This window comes from Camellia sinensis, chromosome 6, assembly GCF_055761805.1.
Source record: "Camellia sinensis isolate YWXY chromosome 6, ASM5576180v1, whole genome shotgun sequence".
Lineage (NCBI taxonomy): Eukaryota > Viridiplantae > Streptophyta > Magnoliopsida > Ericales > Theaceae > Camellia > Camellia sinensis.
The window spans coordinates 177,163,705-177,182,928 of NC_138966.1; the positions used below are offsets into that span (position 1 = coordinate 177,163,705).

The window sequence follows — 19,224 nt, forward strand, 5'->3', positions numbered from 1 at the left end:
CTTTACTGCATAGGTACCAAGCGCAGGGCCAGCCCTGGGCCAGTAAGGCCTCAAAATTTTGGTCTCAAAATAGAGTCTTTAAATTTGGTAAAATATTATAGGTTTAATGTTTTTTTTTTTTAGTTTTAAGATCAATTTAAAGGGTCCCAAAATATTTATTGAGTCCATGTATAGTTTAGCCCATACTTATTTATAAGTGTAGTTTTTTTGTTTATATTTATTAAAATGAAAATATATATATATATATATATAAAATGTTTGGGCCCAAGAAAAACAATACATACAATATATGGGCCCTATTTTTATTTTTTTTTAACCTTCTTTATCTATTAGATTTTAGTAGAATAAATAATTTTGTCCAAATTTTTTTACCTAGGCCTTTATCAGTTTTAATTGAATAATTTTTTTCTAATTTTTTTGTCCTAATTTTGTTTCATTAAATTGTTTTGTTTATAATTTTAATGATTATATGTGCAAGTAAATTTTTTTGTAGCTACAAATAAATAAAAAAGTTATAACTTATCGTTTATTTATGAATTTTTTTTTTTCAATGTAAGCGGGACTCCTATTTTCAAAGTTCGCCTTGGCCTACTCAACCTCAGGGCCGGCCCTGACCAAGCGTGGTATATAAGCCTTGGCAGGCTTAAGCTTTTGGGTTGGGCTTGGGCCGTGGTCCTTGTGGGCTTCTCAAAAGGAACCTTTCACTAGTAAAAGAGGCATATAATAACATCGCCTCACTAGTATATAAGCCTTGGCGGGCTTAAGCTTTTGGGTTGGGCTTGGGCCGTAGTTCTTGTGGGCTTCTCAGGAAGAACCTTCCACTACTAAAGAGGTAGATGAATAAGAGTATTGAGTACGTACATGAAAATAAGATGAATGAGAGCAAATTGAAAATTTTGATAAAAAAGGCAGTACCTATTAATTAAAGAATTTTGTTAATGTGTGTTCTTAAGATATATTAAAACGATTTAAAAAGATTGTATATTTTTTATTACACTTTGCCATTTGTTTCATCTGGCTATTTGTTGTGCCACTTAGCGGGCTCTCCTTGTCCCAGCCCTTAGGAATAAGCCAGATATATGTCTATATTGTTGATTAAAAAAATAAAGAAATAAAGAAAAAAAAAGGACCAACAAAATCCAGTGAGGCTTTCAAAGGAAAAGAGAGAGTTTTAAGTACCACATCCAGATCCAGTGAATTTCTACCTAAACTTTTCTTAGCAAAGAATAAGGTGGTAAAGAAAATGGTAGTCTGCAAAAGAAAGTCACCAAGTCAGTTGATGGTTATAGAGGCCACAGAGGTCCATTCTATAATTTTTCACCAGTTGCAAGTATTAAATGTCACATTTGTATGCTGGTCCAGCTTGACTATTATCATTTTGATAACTTACAGTTTAACTACTTGTCCTTCACATACTAAGAAAACTGGAATTTTTCCACCAACATATTAAGAAACTGTTGATTTTTCAAAATTGGGAAATTTTCCATTAAGATAAAGAAAAAGTTGGGCTGTGTTTGGTAAGACTTTCTAAAACTAATTTCACCTTTATATTCTAATGCTATGTTCAGTAAAAGTTTTCAAATCATGATTCTAAATCAATTTTAAGACACGTTTTGAAAACATGTTTAGTAAAGCAAAAAATTTTTGAATTTTTGATTTACCCGGTTGTCCGCTCCGAACATCCTCCTGGATGTCCGGCCAGTCATTTACCCCGTTGATTGGAACAGAACATTTTTTTTTTTGCAATTACCAATTGCCACCTGTTATTTGAAAAAAAAAAATTATATTTGTTTTTGATATTTTCTAAATATAGAAATTATTTTTTTAAATCAAAATGACAAATTATTTTTTTGAATTGAATTTTAAAAAAGTTTTCAAAACTCATAACCAAACAATTTTTTTCATTTCATATGTCACATCAAAATTTCAAAACTCAATTCAATTTTTTTTTTTTAAATTTATAACCAAACAAATTTTTTCTTTTTAAATCATAATTTCAAAATTCACAAATTCAAAATATAATCCAATTATCAAATTATAATTCAAAAATTCTACCGGATGCAACCTTATTTTTTCCATCAATACGATGCAAATCACAATCAAATCAACAGCACTGGAGCTTGAGTATGTTTTGAGATTGATTTAACAAGTCAAACTTAAAAATGTTTGAAAAGTTATGTTTGGTTGTGGTTTTTCAACCTCGTTTTTTTGAAAATTTTAGAGTATTCATTTGATTATTCCAAAAACTCAGTTCACTTTTCAAAATGATATGTGGATGATTTTAAGGGGAGAGACAATTTTGATATTTTGAGGATTTTTAAAATTGAAATTTTTCTCTAATTTAAGGAGAAAGACAATTTAAAAAAAAAAAAAAGAGTACTCTCATCTTATATATATATATATATATGTATATGCTATATATGTATGAAAATATAATTTGGTATGTAGTTATTTATGAGTACATATCCTACCATTAAATGTGTAACTTTATCATAAAATTTTCACTCATTTCAACCACAAAAAACGTAAAAAAAAAAATTTCAAATTGGCATTAAAAAATTTTTCTTTCTCATAATTAAATTTTCATTAATGTTATGCAGAAAATGTTGTAAATCATAAATTTAAACATAAATTTATAATTTTTTTAATGTCAATTCGGAATTAAAGTCACACATTTAATGATAAGACATGTATTCATAAATGGGTACTATCAAATTATATTTTCATATATATATAGTATGTACACACACATATATATATATATAACTAAAATGAGAATATTTTTTGATGTGACAATTTTTTTCTTAAATTTTCTCTCTCCTTAAATTGGACGGAAATTTGAAATTGCAATGATATATTTTTTGAAAACCAAACAAAGATTCTTTTTCAAAACAGAGTTTTCAAATTACTTTTTGAAAAAAAAAATTCAAAAAAATAGAACCAACATAGTGATTATTTTTTTAAACTTACGACTCCATGATAAATATATGGGGGATTTGGTGATAGCCCCCTCACTATCTAATTTATCTTTCAAAATGACAAGAATTATATAAGTACTTTCAAAACCCCCTAATATTTTAAAACTTATTTTTTTTACTATATTACCCTCATATCTATCAGTTCTCCTATTAAGCCATCTTCACTATATATTTCAGAGTAAAATTTTACTCTGTATAAAAGTAAAATTTTACTCTGTATGAAAGTAAAATTTTACATTCTGAAACTAAAAGTAAAATTTTACTCTGTATGAAAGTAAAATTTTACTCTGAATAAGAGTAAAATGTTACACTCTGAAACTAAAAGTAAAATTTTACTCTGAAAAACTAGCAAAATGTTAGACTCTACACAAAAGTAAAATTTTACTCTGATTCTGTCAAATGAAAAAAACAGAGCAATAGAATTAGAGTAAAATTTTACTCTGGTTCTGTCAAATGAAATTAGATAAAAAACAACAAAAATAAATCAAAAACAAACAAACAAACAAAAACAAAACAAATTAATCAACAAATCAACATATCTAATTGAGAAAAAAAACTTCAAAAAAAACAAACAAACAAAAACAAAACAAATTAATCAACAAATCCACATATCTAATTGAAAGGAAAAATTTCTAAAACTCGATCAACAATCACACATCTCAATAAAAAAGAATACATGTGTTCAACAACACTCATACACACAAATATATATATACATATATTCTACTGTTCCTCATCCACATCCTTCCCAACCTCCTGTTCAACTTCTTTCAATCTCAAAGCTTCAGCTTTCGCATTTAACATCGCCAGCATCTCATCAACAACCTCATCATGTTTCTTCTCCGCTTCCAATTGAGCCATCTCCACCGCACTCCGAATCTCCATGTGCTTCGAAACCCTAGCTTTCGAATCTCCAACGACATCCTCATTCAATTTCAACATACTCAAAGCCTCATCGTTGCTGATTATGAAGATGAAGAGAGGACCTTCTGCTGAAGCTTGGAAGACGCTACTATGGCGGCGGCTTGTCGACAATCTTCTGCTGAAGCTTGGAAGATGCAACTATGGTGATTATGATACAGTTGATGACGAAGCCGATTATATATGCAAAAGTTGAGTGTATAATAGTCCTATAAAATATTTAAATAATAAATTTTGTCCTTTATGCAAGATTTTATAATTATGAAGGGGTTTAGAAAGTATAATTTTTTTCTTAATCCTTTTAACAATGAAAGGAAGGTAAAAAAGGTTTATAGCTAAATTTCCCTAAATATATACACTTTACACAACTATATAAATTTAAAAATAAAACAAAAAAAAAATCAGAGTTACTCAAATCAATTAAAGTTTGTTATAGATGAGCTAACAAATCAAGTTTAAAAATATATTTTTATTTTTTCAAACCAAGTTCGAACATCCCTTACTCAACTTGACTCGACTTGATTCATTTATGTGTAGAATAAAAAAATTGTTCTACAATGATGACTTCTTGTAAATTTACTTCGTAATAAATACTTCACAAGAAATTATTTTACAAGAAATTATACTCGGACAAATAATCTTTATTAAGTTCTGATAATAAAATATAATAAAATTTTAAATTAATATTTAATCCATAGGCACAAATGAAAAGAGAAGTAAATTTATTTTTTTCATTATCATTATCGTCGTCATCATAATCGTTATACAACTCAAAGAGGGCTCATAGGGTTCTTCTAACCTACAAATTTTTTTTATCTCTACACCCTATTTACCCCACTAAAGCCTCAAATACACCTGTATACCAAAAAATTTGCAAGTTAATAACTTTTTTATTTTCCCTTTGGCCCTCCAACTCACCACTCAGGCACACTTGCTTTATAAAAACAATATTCACCACCAAGGACTTGCTTTTTGTTTTATTGACAAAATGACACCATAGCTTTTGGACTTGGGCAACTGGGTTTGGACTTTGCCACTCCCCTCTTTAACGAGTTAAGATCCTCTTCTTGTGCTCTCTCCTTGCCTCCTTACTTGCAATGGTGGAGATACATTTTGAGTTCATCTAATGGTCTAGATTTGAGCGGAAAAAGTAAATTTGAATTTGTTTTATTATTTTTTTATTTTTGAATAATCAAGTATGAATCATTAGATCAACTCAAAGTGCATCTTCACCGTTGCAAGTAGGGATACGAGGAGGGAGCTCAATGAGAGGATCTCAACTCCTCTTTAACGGTCAAATGTATCAAGAATATTCGAATTTTCTAATATTTGCTACATTTAATACAAAGAAAAATACTGCTCAGATTTCTGATAATTCTGGTAAACCACCAGCTTTAATGAGAAGGTTATACCAAAACTCCATGTCATCATCAATATTGAAGTTGTACTCATTGACATGTTCCATTGTACCAATAGAAGCAGTCATTGATGGAGATAATGGAAATTGAAATTGAAATTGTAACTCCTCCGCAAAACCAGCAAAGTCCGATTGCATGGTGGAATTACCGGTTGATAATTCTTCGGACCAAAAACTTTCGTCAATTTGAGGAAATGTCTCAGATGTGTCCATTGATTTGTCCTTAATGACTACGCTGTTTGGAAAGCCAGTTAAGTCTGTGACCGATGAGAGTTCACTAGAAGAATCTTGTGGGGAAACTGATGCATACTCAGAACTCTCAAAACCCGAATTCATGGTGTTGGATTCACGTGAGGCATTGGAATCACATTTGGGCTCTGTCACTGTTTGTCCTTTGGTGTTGGAGGTGCTTTGATAATTTTTGAGCCTTTTCTTCAAGTGGGTGTGCCAAACATTTTTAATCTCATTGTCGGTCCGACCCGGTAATCTTGCTGCGATTGCAGACCATCTGAAAATGGACAAAAATATGTTCATATAAGAAAATTACAGGAGTTTGTCATTAAGTTTAGCTATATATTTGTTTAATTTATAGTGGCCCTATACATGAAAGCATCTGATTAAATTATATTTTAGTTTATATAATTATGACTATTAAGAGTGCACAAAAGCCTAATAAGATATGATCTATGCATAGATATTAGTATTAATGTCATTTGGCCTAATTTTCTGATGGACACAACAGAGAATCTTTTCAGCCCTACTTGTGTAATATTCTTGGTGAATTATACCTTTAGTCCCTTTTGTTTTATTGAGATTTTATTTTGGTTATGATAGTTATAGTTTTATTAATTTAAATTTCATATTTTTAATTGCATTTGTTCAAGAACTGTTAATATTTTGAACGGAGAGAGGTCACGTGCAACTCACGTAGACATTTTGACGTTTCTTGTCAAAGGAAGAAAAGTAAATACTAACCAATATTTTGAACTGTTTATATTTTTATTCATTTTTTTGGGTGTGAAATACTAACCAATAATGATTTTGGAAGGACTACAATATGGAATGGAAATGAAATTGTAGAGTAAAAATTAATGAAATTGAAATGGTAAAGAGTGATATTAAACAAAATAAAATCTCACGAAAACTATAGCAACCAATGGTTCAATTTATCCAATATTCAAAATTTTATTAATAAAAATAATATATAATTCAGATTCATTCTGCGTATAAATTTCAACATATAGCATATTGATAATTAGGTATTTGATTAAGAAAGCAGTTACTGGCCCCATTTGGTGTACTTGTTAAAACATCTTATAGATTATAGTTTAACAGATTATAGATTATGACTTTAATCAGAAATTGTTAATCTGTTTGGTGTAACTATTGGATTATAGATTTAAGTTACTGAGTAGTGTTTGTTAAATAAGTTGTGAAATAGCTTTTTCAATTAATTTTTATTTTTTGTTTGTTTAACATTTCTCATAAAAAAAAAAATAATAATCTATAGTCCATTTGAGTCTTTTTCTATTTTTAAAAAAATAAAAAATAAAAAAATTTAAGAGTATAACCATAAATTAACATGTCCACAACAGAAGCTGATAATCAGAAGCAAGGGGTGAGCAGCTTCTCAGAATCAGTTTTTTTGAGTTAAAATAAGCTGTTAGAATCAGAAGCTGTTTGAAATAAGTTTAACCAAACAGTCCAAAATAACTTTTTCAAAGCTAAAAGTCATAAGTTGGCTCTGAAAAGCTGAAACAAACACCTCCACTGTGTGGCATCATCAAATTCCACTGCGGCGGCCGTAACAATCAATGTCGACATTGTTAACACTTTCTTTTCTTTCTGTTTTTTAATTCAAAAAATGGATATGCAGATAGGTTACTCCAATATATCTGTCAGAGAGTATTGTCCCTTAGCACCTACAACATATCTGCAGGGAACCCCACCGCACCTACGTCGGGGTCGAAGCTTAGGCCCCTCGTGCTCCAGGCGCTAAGGAGTATGTTTAACCCCAACAAGGGGCTATGGAGACTCGAACCCAAACCCTGAGCGAGGGATTCGAAAGTCTTTCAGTGTAATCAATATAAGACTAAGGGGTTGTTTGGGGTGTCCTAAATAAGTGCACTTTTTATCTTTTTGGACTAAAAAATTGAGGAAAAAATATGAATGTTTGGGTTAAATTTTTGACTTTTTATAGAAAAATGTGTATTAAAAAATTGTATAAATTATTGTGTAAAGAAAAATTAGGATTGAGAGTTGTGCAGCCGTAATTTTTAACTTTTGGTGAATAGTGATAACTTTTTAACTTTTTGAGTAACTTTTTGACTTTTTTGTAATATGTCAAACTTAGCCTAAGATGTCTATCACTAGATATTATATATGAAAATGATAAATTGATAATCGTTGATTTAAACAATAAAATTTATTACTTTTATGTTAGTATTTTAAGAAATAATATAATAAAATATCAATTAATCAATAAAATGGAGCATTGTGTCAAACACCTAATAATTTTTCATACATACGTTGCTGATCAAATTTTATTATTATTAATGGATTTTTCATATATATTTTTCTGACCAAATTTATTATTATTAATATTATTTTTCATATTTACATTTGTCGAAATCAATGTGATTGAACGGGAGGACCCATATATCATCAGTATGTGATGGTGTTTGATTCATGGCTAAGAGAATAAAGTAAATTGAATTAATGAGAGAAAGTGCAGAAAAAAACACACACCTATTCCCAAGCATTTCGTGTAAGTTGATGATTGTATCCTCTTCTTCTTTACTGAAATTCCCTCTCTTAATATCTGGTCTCAAGTAGTTCGTCCACCTCAGTCTGCAACTTTTTCCACATCTCAATAGGCCTAAACAAAATCAAGTCAAAAAATACAATTTAGTCACTTTATTTCAGGAGAAACTTATAATAAGAAGTGATTGAAATTTGTATAATCAACTTAACTTCGTATAATTATGTATATATATATAAATATATATCTTGCTAGTTAAATGCAAAGATTAAAAAAAAAACAAGTAGCAAACTGAAGCCAGTTAAAAATAAATAAATAAATAAAATAAAATAAAATAAAAACTGAAACTGATGCATTTTTTTTTTTTTGGCAAAAGAAATAAGTGGGATTTGCAAGTACTTTATGCACTAGCACTAGGGGAAACAAAAATTTGGCATGTCTGGTTGTGTTTTATTCTCTTCGCTTTCGTTTTTCAAGTTTTCTGAAACAAAAAGAACGATAAGTTTGAAAACACTGGTAAATTTTCATATCATTTTTTTTTCCCTTGTAGGTTCAACAATTTGAAGAACTTTTTCAAGTTTCTTTAAAAAATAAAAAGTTTGAATTGTTTTAAGAAATACAAATTAATGTATTTCTTTGCCGTATATATATCTAGTGGGTATATATATAGGTAGTTAATTACCAGCTTGCTTAGGAAGAGCACGCCAGTTTCCATGGCCGTGTTGTCGTATAAAAGCGATCAAAAGTTTATCTTCTTCAGCTGTCCATGGCCCTTTCTTCAGTCCCATCTTCTCACAACAAGGAGCTCTCCCCATCCTAATTTGTTCTTTCTGGGACTCACTCTGCTGATCTGTCTCTCTCTCTCTCCCCTTTGTTTTGTTTTGTTATTTTGTTTGTAAAAGAAAATAAGCTGTAGAATGGTTCAAGTGTGTATGTAAAAGAAGGGTAAGGGTTGAGGGGGTATTTATACTGAAGATGTAGAATAGTCCAAGGGCAGTTCTAGTTATTCAAAATTGCCTAGCTTGCAATTTCCTGGAAAGAGGATCGCTTTATCTCATATATTTATATATTTTTCTTTAAGACTGAGCATATATACTAGTTGTGCAATTGAAATTATTAATGATGTTTGCTATAGTTGGTAATTTTATCTCTATTGTTTTTTTTATAGGCAGCTCCTTTCCAGTTTACAAACTAGACTGGACGGTAGGGATGTTCGTGAGTCGGTTTGGTTCAATTTGATACTAATTTTGGAATCAATTCAATCATGATCGGTTCCAAATTTTTGAAATTAGAATCAAACCAATTATGCACTAGAATTAATACAAACCAACCCAATGTAGGTCGGGTTGATTCAGCTTAGAACCACGGTTTCATTATATTAAAAATAATTGAATCAATATTTTCTTTTGATTTGTCTACCTCTGATTTTGCATTAATATTTTCTTCTTCTTCCAAGTGCTTTAAAAATTCAATGTAAGGGGCTTCACAATATCACCACAACTACTATCATGGGCTTATCAACTTCTATTTTATTTGAACTTTGACTCATCCTATTTAAAGAAGAACTTGAAGTAGAGTTTAACATTTCATAATACGCTTACATACGATTCATGAGTTCTCTTATTCTTCACACTAAATCATTTACCTTACCTTGTCAATATATAAGCTAAATTATTTACCTTGAAGTATAGTTTATTACTCTTTGACCAATCATTCAAAATTTGTTCAATTGCACAGACTTCATGAAAATAGGAATTTGAAGTAACATATAAGACCATGCTAATATAAAAACATGTCAATATAATAAAAAAATTAATATATATATATATATATATATGTATATACATATATAGATTCGATTCTCAAGTTGGTTCTATTTAGATAAGGCCTAAATCAAAAATCAATCCAATTTTGACAATTGAAGACCCGGAACCAAACCAATGCACTAAAAAATCAAACCAAACCAATTCGAAGACCCAGAACCAAAGAGGTCAATTTGGTTCAGTTCTTTGATTCTCTAGTTATTTTGAACACCCCTATTAGATGGTGTTGTTTAGGACCGTAAGGCCCACCACGAATTTCGTTACGATAATTTGAATAGTTTATTTTTTTTGAACACTTTGTGTATTTTATTACACAAAAATTTTGATCCGATAACTATAACATAATCAATTTATCACTTTTGTTACCAAAAAAATGGATCTTTATTTTAAAAAACAAAATTGTCATCTATTTTTTGTGTGACAAAAACATAATAAATTAAATAAATTACGAATACTGAATCGACTTAATTTTTTATATACATAAAATATATGAAGTACCTAACAAAATAAACGATTTAAAGGATCAAAACGAGACTCTCATGAAATCCACAGACTCAAACAACGAGAAATTGGCATGAACTAAGCAATGAGAAATAGTCCAACACCACTTTGGAAAGGACTTGGCTTTTGAAAGATAATGGCACCTTAATTAATTATGTAACAATGGTTGGTGGTCCGAAATTTAGTAGCTAAAACAAGTCAAAACAACGTTATTTTGGCAGTTTCGAGCCATTTAAGCCACTGACTTTATAACCCTCAAACATTTTTCTTAATTATGACGTTCCTAATTTAATGCCCATGTGTGGCAAAGTCCACATTTGTTTGTTAGTTAATTTTTTTAACAAATGTTACCTACTCCAAAAAAAAAAAATGTTCATAATTTGAATGTGTTATCTGAGTCACATCAAAATAAATTTAATTTTAAATTTTAAACACTCTTTTCTAAGTACTTGTTTTTTAGATGGGTAAAATTATCGATGGGAGAATCTAATTTAGGCCTAGGAGTCCACTTTTATAATCTAAATTATTTATTTCGTTATTTTTATGTGCAAATTATTTATAAAAATTAAATTGATTCGATAATTTTAATTACATATTTTTATTATATTCAAAAAAATTATCAACTTTTGTAAAATTTATGTGTTTTTTTTAATATATGATTCATACACAAAATTATAAAATAAACGACTCAAATTACATAGTGAGACCCAGCACACACACTCAAATTATACCTCTTCAACTTACAGTAAACCAAAATCTCATCTTTTTATGAATGATAAGTGATTATATATTTCTTGAATAAAGTAAAGGAGAAAGTTGACAAGAGTTGTCAATTTAGTGACTTGGTAAAAGCGCACGAGGAAAGAGTAGACGAAAGAAACAATACATGCATTCGTGCATGGATATACCTCGTATTATAATCATAATCATCATGATAAATTAAAAACATATATAAATAACAAATGGACCTTAATAAAGTGACCCTTACGATTAACATTTTTTTTAGTTTAGTGATATTTGAAAGTGTCATAAAATTATTCTTCTAATGACATTTTTTGCTCTTGTGACATTTTGAACAAGTGCCATTTCTATCGGTACCACGGTAGATACTTGCAAGTGTCACTGCACCATCATAGCTAAAAACTTTCAATGACATTTTAATGTCATGGTAGATATTATTTGTGGCACTATCAAGTGCCATTAAAAAAAGAGTTAGTGACACCATCAAGACTAAAACTTTTCAGTGACACTTTAATGTCATGGTAAGCACTATTCGTGACGCTATTAAGTGTCATTCGTGACGATAATTCGTTGTAGAACAATTTGATCCGCTCTTGCAGAAACTCGAACCGCCAACCTCCCGTACCATAAACCTTATGCACCACACTCTTCCCATTACACCTCTATAGCACCATATGATTATATATGCAACATATATTATTTATATAGTACATGCATCTATATTAATATAAAAGTATATGTATAAACATAATTATTTTATTGAACATAATTTATGTAAAATAAACTATTTACTAGTAAAATAAAAAAAGATCACTTTTGCCGACTAAAAATATTTTTTGGTCGCCAATTCTATACTTTTGGCTACTAATTATTTTTTAGTTGCTAAAAAACTTAACTTTTGCCGACCAAAATCAGATTTGGTCACCAAAGATGCACTTTCAGCTACCAAAATTTTGGTCGCCAAAAAATTTAATTCTCGCCTTAAGATTTTAGTTCTCCTGCACTAAAAATAACCACTTTTGACGACTAAACTTATTTTTTAGTCGCCAATTATAAACTTTTGGCTACTAACATTTTTTTAGTCACCCAAAAGCTTTACTTTTGGCTACTAAAATTTTTTTAGTCTATAAAACCCATATAATCAGTGACCAAACTTATTTTTAGTCGCTAATTGTAGACTTTTGGCTACTAAATTTTTTTAGATGCCAAAAAGCTTTACTTTGGGCTACTAAATTTTTTTTGTCACTAAAACCCATATAATCAGTGACCAAACTTAGTTTTGGTCGCCAATTGTAGACTTTTGGCTATTAAAATTGTTTAGTCGCCAAAAAGTTTTACTTTTGACTACTAATGCTGTTTTGGTTGCTGAAAGCTATACTTTCAGCGACCAATTTTTTTTTGGTCAGAAAATTTAGGCTCTGTTTGGTTGTGAATTCAAAATGTAATTCCACATGTGTATTTCAGTATGATGTTTGGTTGTGTGTTTGGAATCAACTTTCCAAACTTCTGCAGAGAGCTCTGTATTACAGCCGCATTTTTTGTTCAAATTTTGGCCAGGGGAAGACCACGCGGACGTCCTTAGGGACTACCGCCCGGACGTCCATGGGGACATCCACCTGGATGTCCTCTGTTGTACAGGAATTTTTTTTTTTTTTTTTTTTTTTTTTTTTTTTTTTTTTTTTTTTGCAATTGATTTATATAATTGGAAAAAAAAAATTTGAAATTTTTTTAATTTTTAATGTGCTTTAAAATAATTTTGAGTTGTATATTTAGTTATGAGTTGTAAATTTTTGTATCACATATCAAATATCACATCAACAATTCCCCACTCAAATCAAACATCTTTTCCAAAACTATTTTCAAAACTCTTTACCAAACAAATTTTCTACACTCAAATCATAATTTTACAACACACAAATTCAAAATACAATTCATACTCTCAAATCACATTTACAAAACACAACCAAACGCAACCTTAGTCGTCGAATATGCTTTTTCCTATAGTGTATATTGAGTTTAATTTATTTATTTTTAATCATTTACTGCATTGTAAAAATTTTAAAAATATATTGGCATTTTTTATTTTTTCAAAAATACCAGCTTTGAAAGTTTTTGACTTAGTGGCATTTCTCAAAATACTATAAAATATTTGTTTATGAAACTTTTCACCTAAGTGCCATAAAAAGTAATTTGCACCTACCTAGTGTCCTGACATTTTTTAAAAAATGCCATTGCTACTAAAGTTTAGTGGCATCCGTTGGTAAATGTCACGAACATAATTTTTTGTGTCATTATTTTATAAAATGCCATAAAATTGATGTGACATTTCTTTATTGAAATGCCACTAGAGCCTTATATGTTTGTGGCTTTGTGGCATTTATCTAAATGTGTCACCAAATATTATTTTTGTGGCATTTTCTAAAAACATGCTACAGTATAGTGTCACTAAAGTGTGTTTTTGTTATAGTTTTGTGACACTTGTTCATTGAAATGTCACTAGAGCCTTTTATGTTTATCGTTTTGTGGTATTTTTCAAAAACGTGCCACTAAATATCATTTTTGTGGCATTTTCTAAAAATATGTCACTAGTGTAGTGCCACTAAAGTATGTTTTTGTTGTAGTTTTGTGACACTTGTTCATTTGAAATGTCACTAGAGCCTTTTATGTTTGTCGTTTTGTGGCATTTTTCAAAAACGTGCTTTAGACGTCCCCGAACGCCCCGGGAGGAACGAGTCCCCCGTTCCGTTCGATATTGGGCTCACTACAGTTCGGACTCTCAATTTGTCGCGGTTCTAAATCTGAACCAAAGAGTCCAAATCTGGCAAATCGTTTTGAGAAAACAAATTTTGAAAGAAGTGCCAAACATGGACTGCTTTGCCAGATACAGAGTTGCCACCTAAATATTTTATTTTGGGGAAATTTAGGAAACCCTGACTCGTTTGCCTAAGGCCACGTGTCCGTCATCACCAAAGTTGCCTCGGCTCGGGAACTTGGGTACGATTGGGGAAGGTCACTTCGTGAGCACCCCCGCTCGCCCGATCAAAGATCGGCCTCTACTAACCATGATATCTATTTTTGAAAACATTATGCGTTCTTATTCCGGTTATTAGCCTAGATTTACTATGTGATGCGCACAGTATACAAGTATAGACTGGATCGCTTGAATTGGAACAAAACATTTCATGTTTGTTTCTTTGAAAATGGTTTGATGGTGCTACTCGCAAGTAGGCTAAGACGTGGATTTGCCACCCTCAGGCGGGCTTAGAAAACATGATTTTGCCACTATCTAGTGGGCTTAAAACTCACAATTAATGAATTGTTCCAATTCAAATAACCCAATCTTCACACACAGGCATTCAGGCAGTTTATATCACATAAGCACATAGCCTCATGGTAAGCATGCTATCATGGCATTCACTCACACGCATGCAAGGACGCTAAAGCGTAAAACTTACCGAGTACTCCAAGCCAAAATAGAAGCTAGGTTAGAAATCCATGCATGATCCTAACTATACAGAAATGTCTAATGCAACACATGCAAAAATGCAACTATAGCAGGCTCGACTATTCTAAACATGGCATATGAAATGCTACAGCTAACATGTATTCAACTTGAAATTAAAAATACAATGCAGTTAGTATGATGCGCCGAGCCCGGTACATACAAAACAGATGAATGAATGCAAACATGCTATCATACTGTATGCTAATTGAAATATGCCCTAATCTAACCATCATAAGCTGGTAAATAAAAGGGAGAAAGACGTGGGGTTGGAAGACATACATCACACACACGCACATTTATTACAATATTGCCCTCACGCGGAGGGTCCGAATAAATAATACAGTCCCGAATAAATAATTACAATCCAAATAATTACAAAACCCTAATTAATTAACAGATTAAATTAGGAAAGCAATAAATTGGCATGCAAGCCAGGGACTGCCTCAAATCTGCTCCGGATGATGAATGATGCATGCTCGGGTTGCCTTGTGCGGAGAATCCCTCGTGATGCCCCGGTTTCCCTCTGTTTGTAATTGTTCTTGGAATGCGTGCCAAGCTCCGGAAGGCTGTCGATTTCTAATTTGCTGCAACAGAGAGCAACAAAGGGGCATGGCAAAGTATTTTCACATATGTATGCATGACTACCCTTCAGGGAGTGTAGTCCTCGGTCCTCATGCCACCAACACGCATATCGATGCATGATGGCCGAGGAGTCGAATTGCACGACTTAATATGAAATGAATGCACACATAAACACAACAAGACCGAGACTCCATCATGGATAACCCGGAGTGTCGGTGACTGGGAATTGAGACACGTTCCGTCACTCGGAGTACGAAACGTCCCTCGTTTCCCGTGCTCAGGCTAACGCCTATCCCAAACACAATGCAATATGCATGACATGCATGAATGCAATTCTAACATGCAACCTAGCATATGCAATGCTATGAAATGGCATACACAATGCGCGATGTAACATGGCATACACGATGCTCTAACATACAACCTAGCATACGCAATGCTATGAATTGAAATGGCATACACAATGCACGATGGACTTACACCAACATGAGTGGACCTCAGCCGCACTCACATCAATGGCCATTAGATGAAAATGAGACACTCGAGATGCGTGCACACGTGCACGCAAACCGAGGACCGAACCTAAGGCACAAATGCCACTCTAACAAAGCATGGCAAGGTATGAAATATGATATGCAAACATGCAAATTTTAGTACCAAAACATGATGCAAAACAGCCCCGAAACATGGAAACATGGCACCCGATGCATGAAATGAGACCCGAAACTCGAAACTAGGCGCATGGAATGACTTATAGCTATACAAGGCATGCATTATTTGAATATGAAGCATAAAGACCGAATCAAGGCAGTCCCAAAAAATGCATATTTCCAGTTTTAAGCAAGGCCAAAAAGTGAACACAAATAGGGCTAAGTTAACATGCAAAAATGGCCCCAAAAGAGAGATAAAGAAGAAAGTAGCAGCTTCTGGCCGCAAACAATGAAGATCCCTTCAACAAAGTTGAAGAGGGGCTCAAAAAAAGGTATTTTACAGTTTATGGCCGAGCCCAAAACAGTGCACAAGTAAGCTTAAAATATTATGCAAGAAATAGGCCTAAAAGAAGGTTTAAACACAAAGTGTAAAAAGGGAGCCTCAAACAGCAAAAGACCCTTGGTCAAACATGAAGAGGGGGTCAAAATATGACTATTTGAAGTTTGGGTCGGAGCCTAAAAATACAAGCACAAGGGGCTAACAAAATATGCAAAAATAAGGCCAAAAGAGGGATAAAGAGGCAAGTAACAAAAGGAAGCCTCAAACAGTGAAGAGACCTTCAACAATGTTGAATAAGGGCTCAAAATAAGCCACTTTTCAGTTTATAACCAAGCTCGAAAAAATTTACAAATGAGCCTAAAATACTATGCAAGAAAGAGGCATACAAGAGAGGTAAAGAAGCAAGTGTAAAAAGAAAGTCTCAAACAGGGAGAGGCCCTTAAACAAACATGAAAAGGAGCTCAAAATAATGCTATTTTCAGTTAGGGTCGGAGCCCAAATATGCAAGCAAGAGGAGCTAATATATTGAGCAAAAATAGGGCCAAAGAGAGGGATAGAAGACTTACCCTTGAAGACCAATGCTTCAACAACTCTTGGCTTGAGAAAATGTGCTCCTTGCCTCTGGAAAACCAGCTCCAAGTATTGGAAAGGACGGTGGGGAGGTGGTGCTATGTGGTGGTGTAGAAAGGGGCCAAAAAAAACAAAAGGGTTTTGATGCTTGGAATATAGAGAGAGAGAAATTAAATGTAGGAGGCTTAAACAAAATTTTTTTCTCACCCAAAATGCAGCTGGAGCTGCTGGTTTTATAGAGGGAGGAATGGAGGAAAAGAGGGGAAAAATGGGGGGGGGGGGGAAATCAATTCAAATTTCCCCCCAAAAATAGGCCTAAAAGAGAGATAAAGAGGCAAGTGGTAGCTTCTGGCCTCAAACCGAAGAGAGCCCTTCAACAAAGTTGAAGAGGGGCTCAAAACAAGACACTTTACAGTTTACATCAAGCCACGAAACAGCTCACAAATAAGCCTAAAATACCATGCAAAAATAGGCCTAAAAGAGAGTTAAAGAGGCAAGTGATAGTAGGAGACCTCAAACAGTAAAAGGTCCTTAATCAAACATGAAAAGGAGCTCAAAATATGACTATTTAAAGTTTGGGTCGGAGCCCAAAAATTCTTGAAAGCAAGGCTTAGATATAGAGCAAGATAGGAACAAAAAATAGGAAAAGAAGCTTACCCTTGAAGACCAATGGACCAGCAGCTCTTGGTCTGAGAAATGGTGCTCCTAAGCTCTAAAAAACAGCTCCAAGTCGTTGGAATGGATGGTGGTGGGGTGTATACCAAAAACCGGAGCAAACAGAGGTGGTTAAGCGGTCCCGAACCGAGGCACACGGCCGACAGTTCCGAAAATCGGGAACCGGGCTCCGAAACGGGAAAAACGGCCTACGACCACGAAACGTAGCCTACAGCCACTGAGAGATGATCTACGAGACCTCTCCCTCTCTTAGGGAAGAGAAGACGGAGAAAACAGGACCTGGTTCGCAAACCGAGGCAAAACACAAAAGAGTCCGGAAGTCCGAAGGCAAGGCTCACGGTCGAGACTCCGCGACCTCTGAACGAGCACAATATGCAACATCACCGAGCGCTCAATCGGTGACGTCTGAGTCTTAAGGTCAGTCAAAAATGGGGTGTCTACAATTGCCCTTCTTTGACAGCACTCGAAAGTCGTAAGTGACGGGAGTGAATGTCAAAGCCCAGAGACGACCCATTTTTGACAAGGCCGAAGACTTAGACAAACATACTAGATAACAAAGAAATGTGCCCGTAGGCATGCCCGCAGGCGGGGGGCAAGATGCAAAATGATATGCAGGAAGATTTTGATAATTGAACTTATACGCTACGCGAAGCCGGTTTGATAATTAGACTTATACGCTACGCGAAGCCAGTTTGAAAATTGAGGACTCATGCAATGCACTACAATGTAGTGGCTAAGATGCAATGTAATAGCTAAGAAGTAAAGGTATCTTACAGGGGCAATTGGTAATGACTTACCTCGGCAATGTCCTACCTCATGCTGATGTGGGAATCTTCCTCTTCTTCTCAGTTGAACCACAGGTACTACTTTTCTCCCTGACTATGGTTGCAGCTTTCCCTATTCTCCAACAGGGTGATAGACTAGGTTGGATCAGTATCCAGAATTGAGGCGCATACAGATGCTATCTCAATCTATGGGGCTGCCATACAGATTTTAAGCCGAGGATATACCCCTGGGTATTTAAACCAGACTTTAGTCTCAGAAATCCCGAACCTTTGTGTTCTAGGCATGAGCCATTCGAACTCTAGTTTCCACCGTTTCAGTTGGTCTCCTAGGAACTCAATACTAACACAGGCAGGTGGCTATACCAGACCATCGAAAGTCGTTCGGGCACGACAAACACCAAAGGAACTGCACCTTTAGAGGATTTAAGGTCTCCTAGACCAGGTGAGTGTACAAGACAGTGCGAATAAATGCAAGTACGATGCGCAAAACAGTGCGAGTGATGATGCAGGATTTAAGGTCTCCTTAGACCGAAGAGTGCATAAGACAGTGCAAATGATGCAAAAATACAATGTGCACAAGACAGTGCGATGCAGAGTGAATGTACAAAATAGTGCTAAACAGATGCACAAAATAGTGCGATGCTAAAGGTGTACAAAACAGTACGAGCAGGGTAAATGCACAAAACAGTGCGATACAGATAAGGTGCACAAGATAGCGCGATGTAATGCATGCACAATACAGGTAATGGTTACGGCGCAAGATAGCGCGATGCAATACACTAACAAGTACAGGTGAAATGCGCAAGATAGCGCGATAAAATGCATGCACAATGCAAGCAATAGGCACAAAATAGTGCGATGCGCAAAATAGCGCGAGTGAAATGTAATGCACTAACAAGTGCAGGTGGGACGCGCAAGATAGCGCGAATGATACAATGCACAAAACAGTGCGATACGCTAAACAGCGCGATTGAT

At 33.5% G+C, this 19,224-nt stretch overlaps 1 protein-coding gene across 1 annotated transcript; it reads right to left on the bottom strand.

Moving 5' to 3' along the window:
- Positions 1-4,607: 4,607 nt before the first annotated feature.
- Positions 4,608-9,010, bottom strand: LOC114279629 (transcription factor MYB30-like). Its single transcript, XM_082875515.1, has 3 exons — positions 8,760-9,010; positions 8,065-8,194; positions 4,608-5,824 (listed from the first exon to the last, which is right to left on the bottom strand). Exons 1-3 carry the CDS (start codon positions 8,890-8,892, stop codon positions 5,260-5,262), a joined length of 828 nt encoding a protein of 275 aa, XP_082731641.1. The 5' UTR covers positions 8,893-9,010; the 3' UTR covers positions 4,608-5,259.
- Between the last annotated feature and the right edge of the window lie 10,214 nt (positions 9,011-19,224).

What these genes read in the sequence shown, in the direction of transcription:
- LOC114279629 (XM_082875515.1), bottom strand. Translation starts at nt 8,892, where the DNA reads ATGGGGAGAGCTCCTTGTTGTGAGAAGATGGGACTGAAGAAAGGGCCA. An exon ending in TGCTCTTCCTAAGCAAGCTG is followed by an intron (nt 8,195 to 8,759) that starts GTAATTAACTAC and finishes GATTTTGTTTAG; the next exon opens with GCCTATTGAGATGTGGAAAA. An exon ending in CACGAAATGCTTGGGAATAG is followed by an intron (nt 5,825 to 8,064) that starts GTGTGTGTTTTT and finishes GTCCATTTTCAG; the next exon opens with ATGGTCTGCAATCGCAGCAA.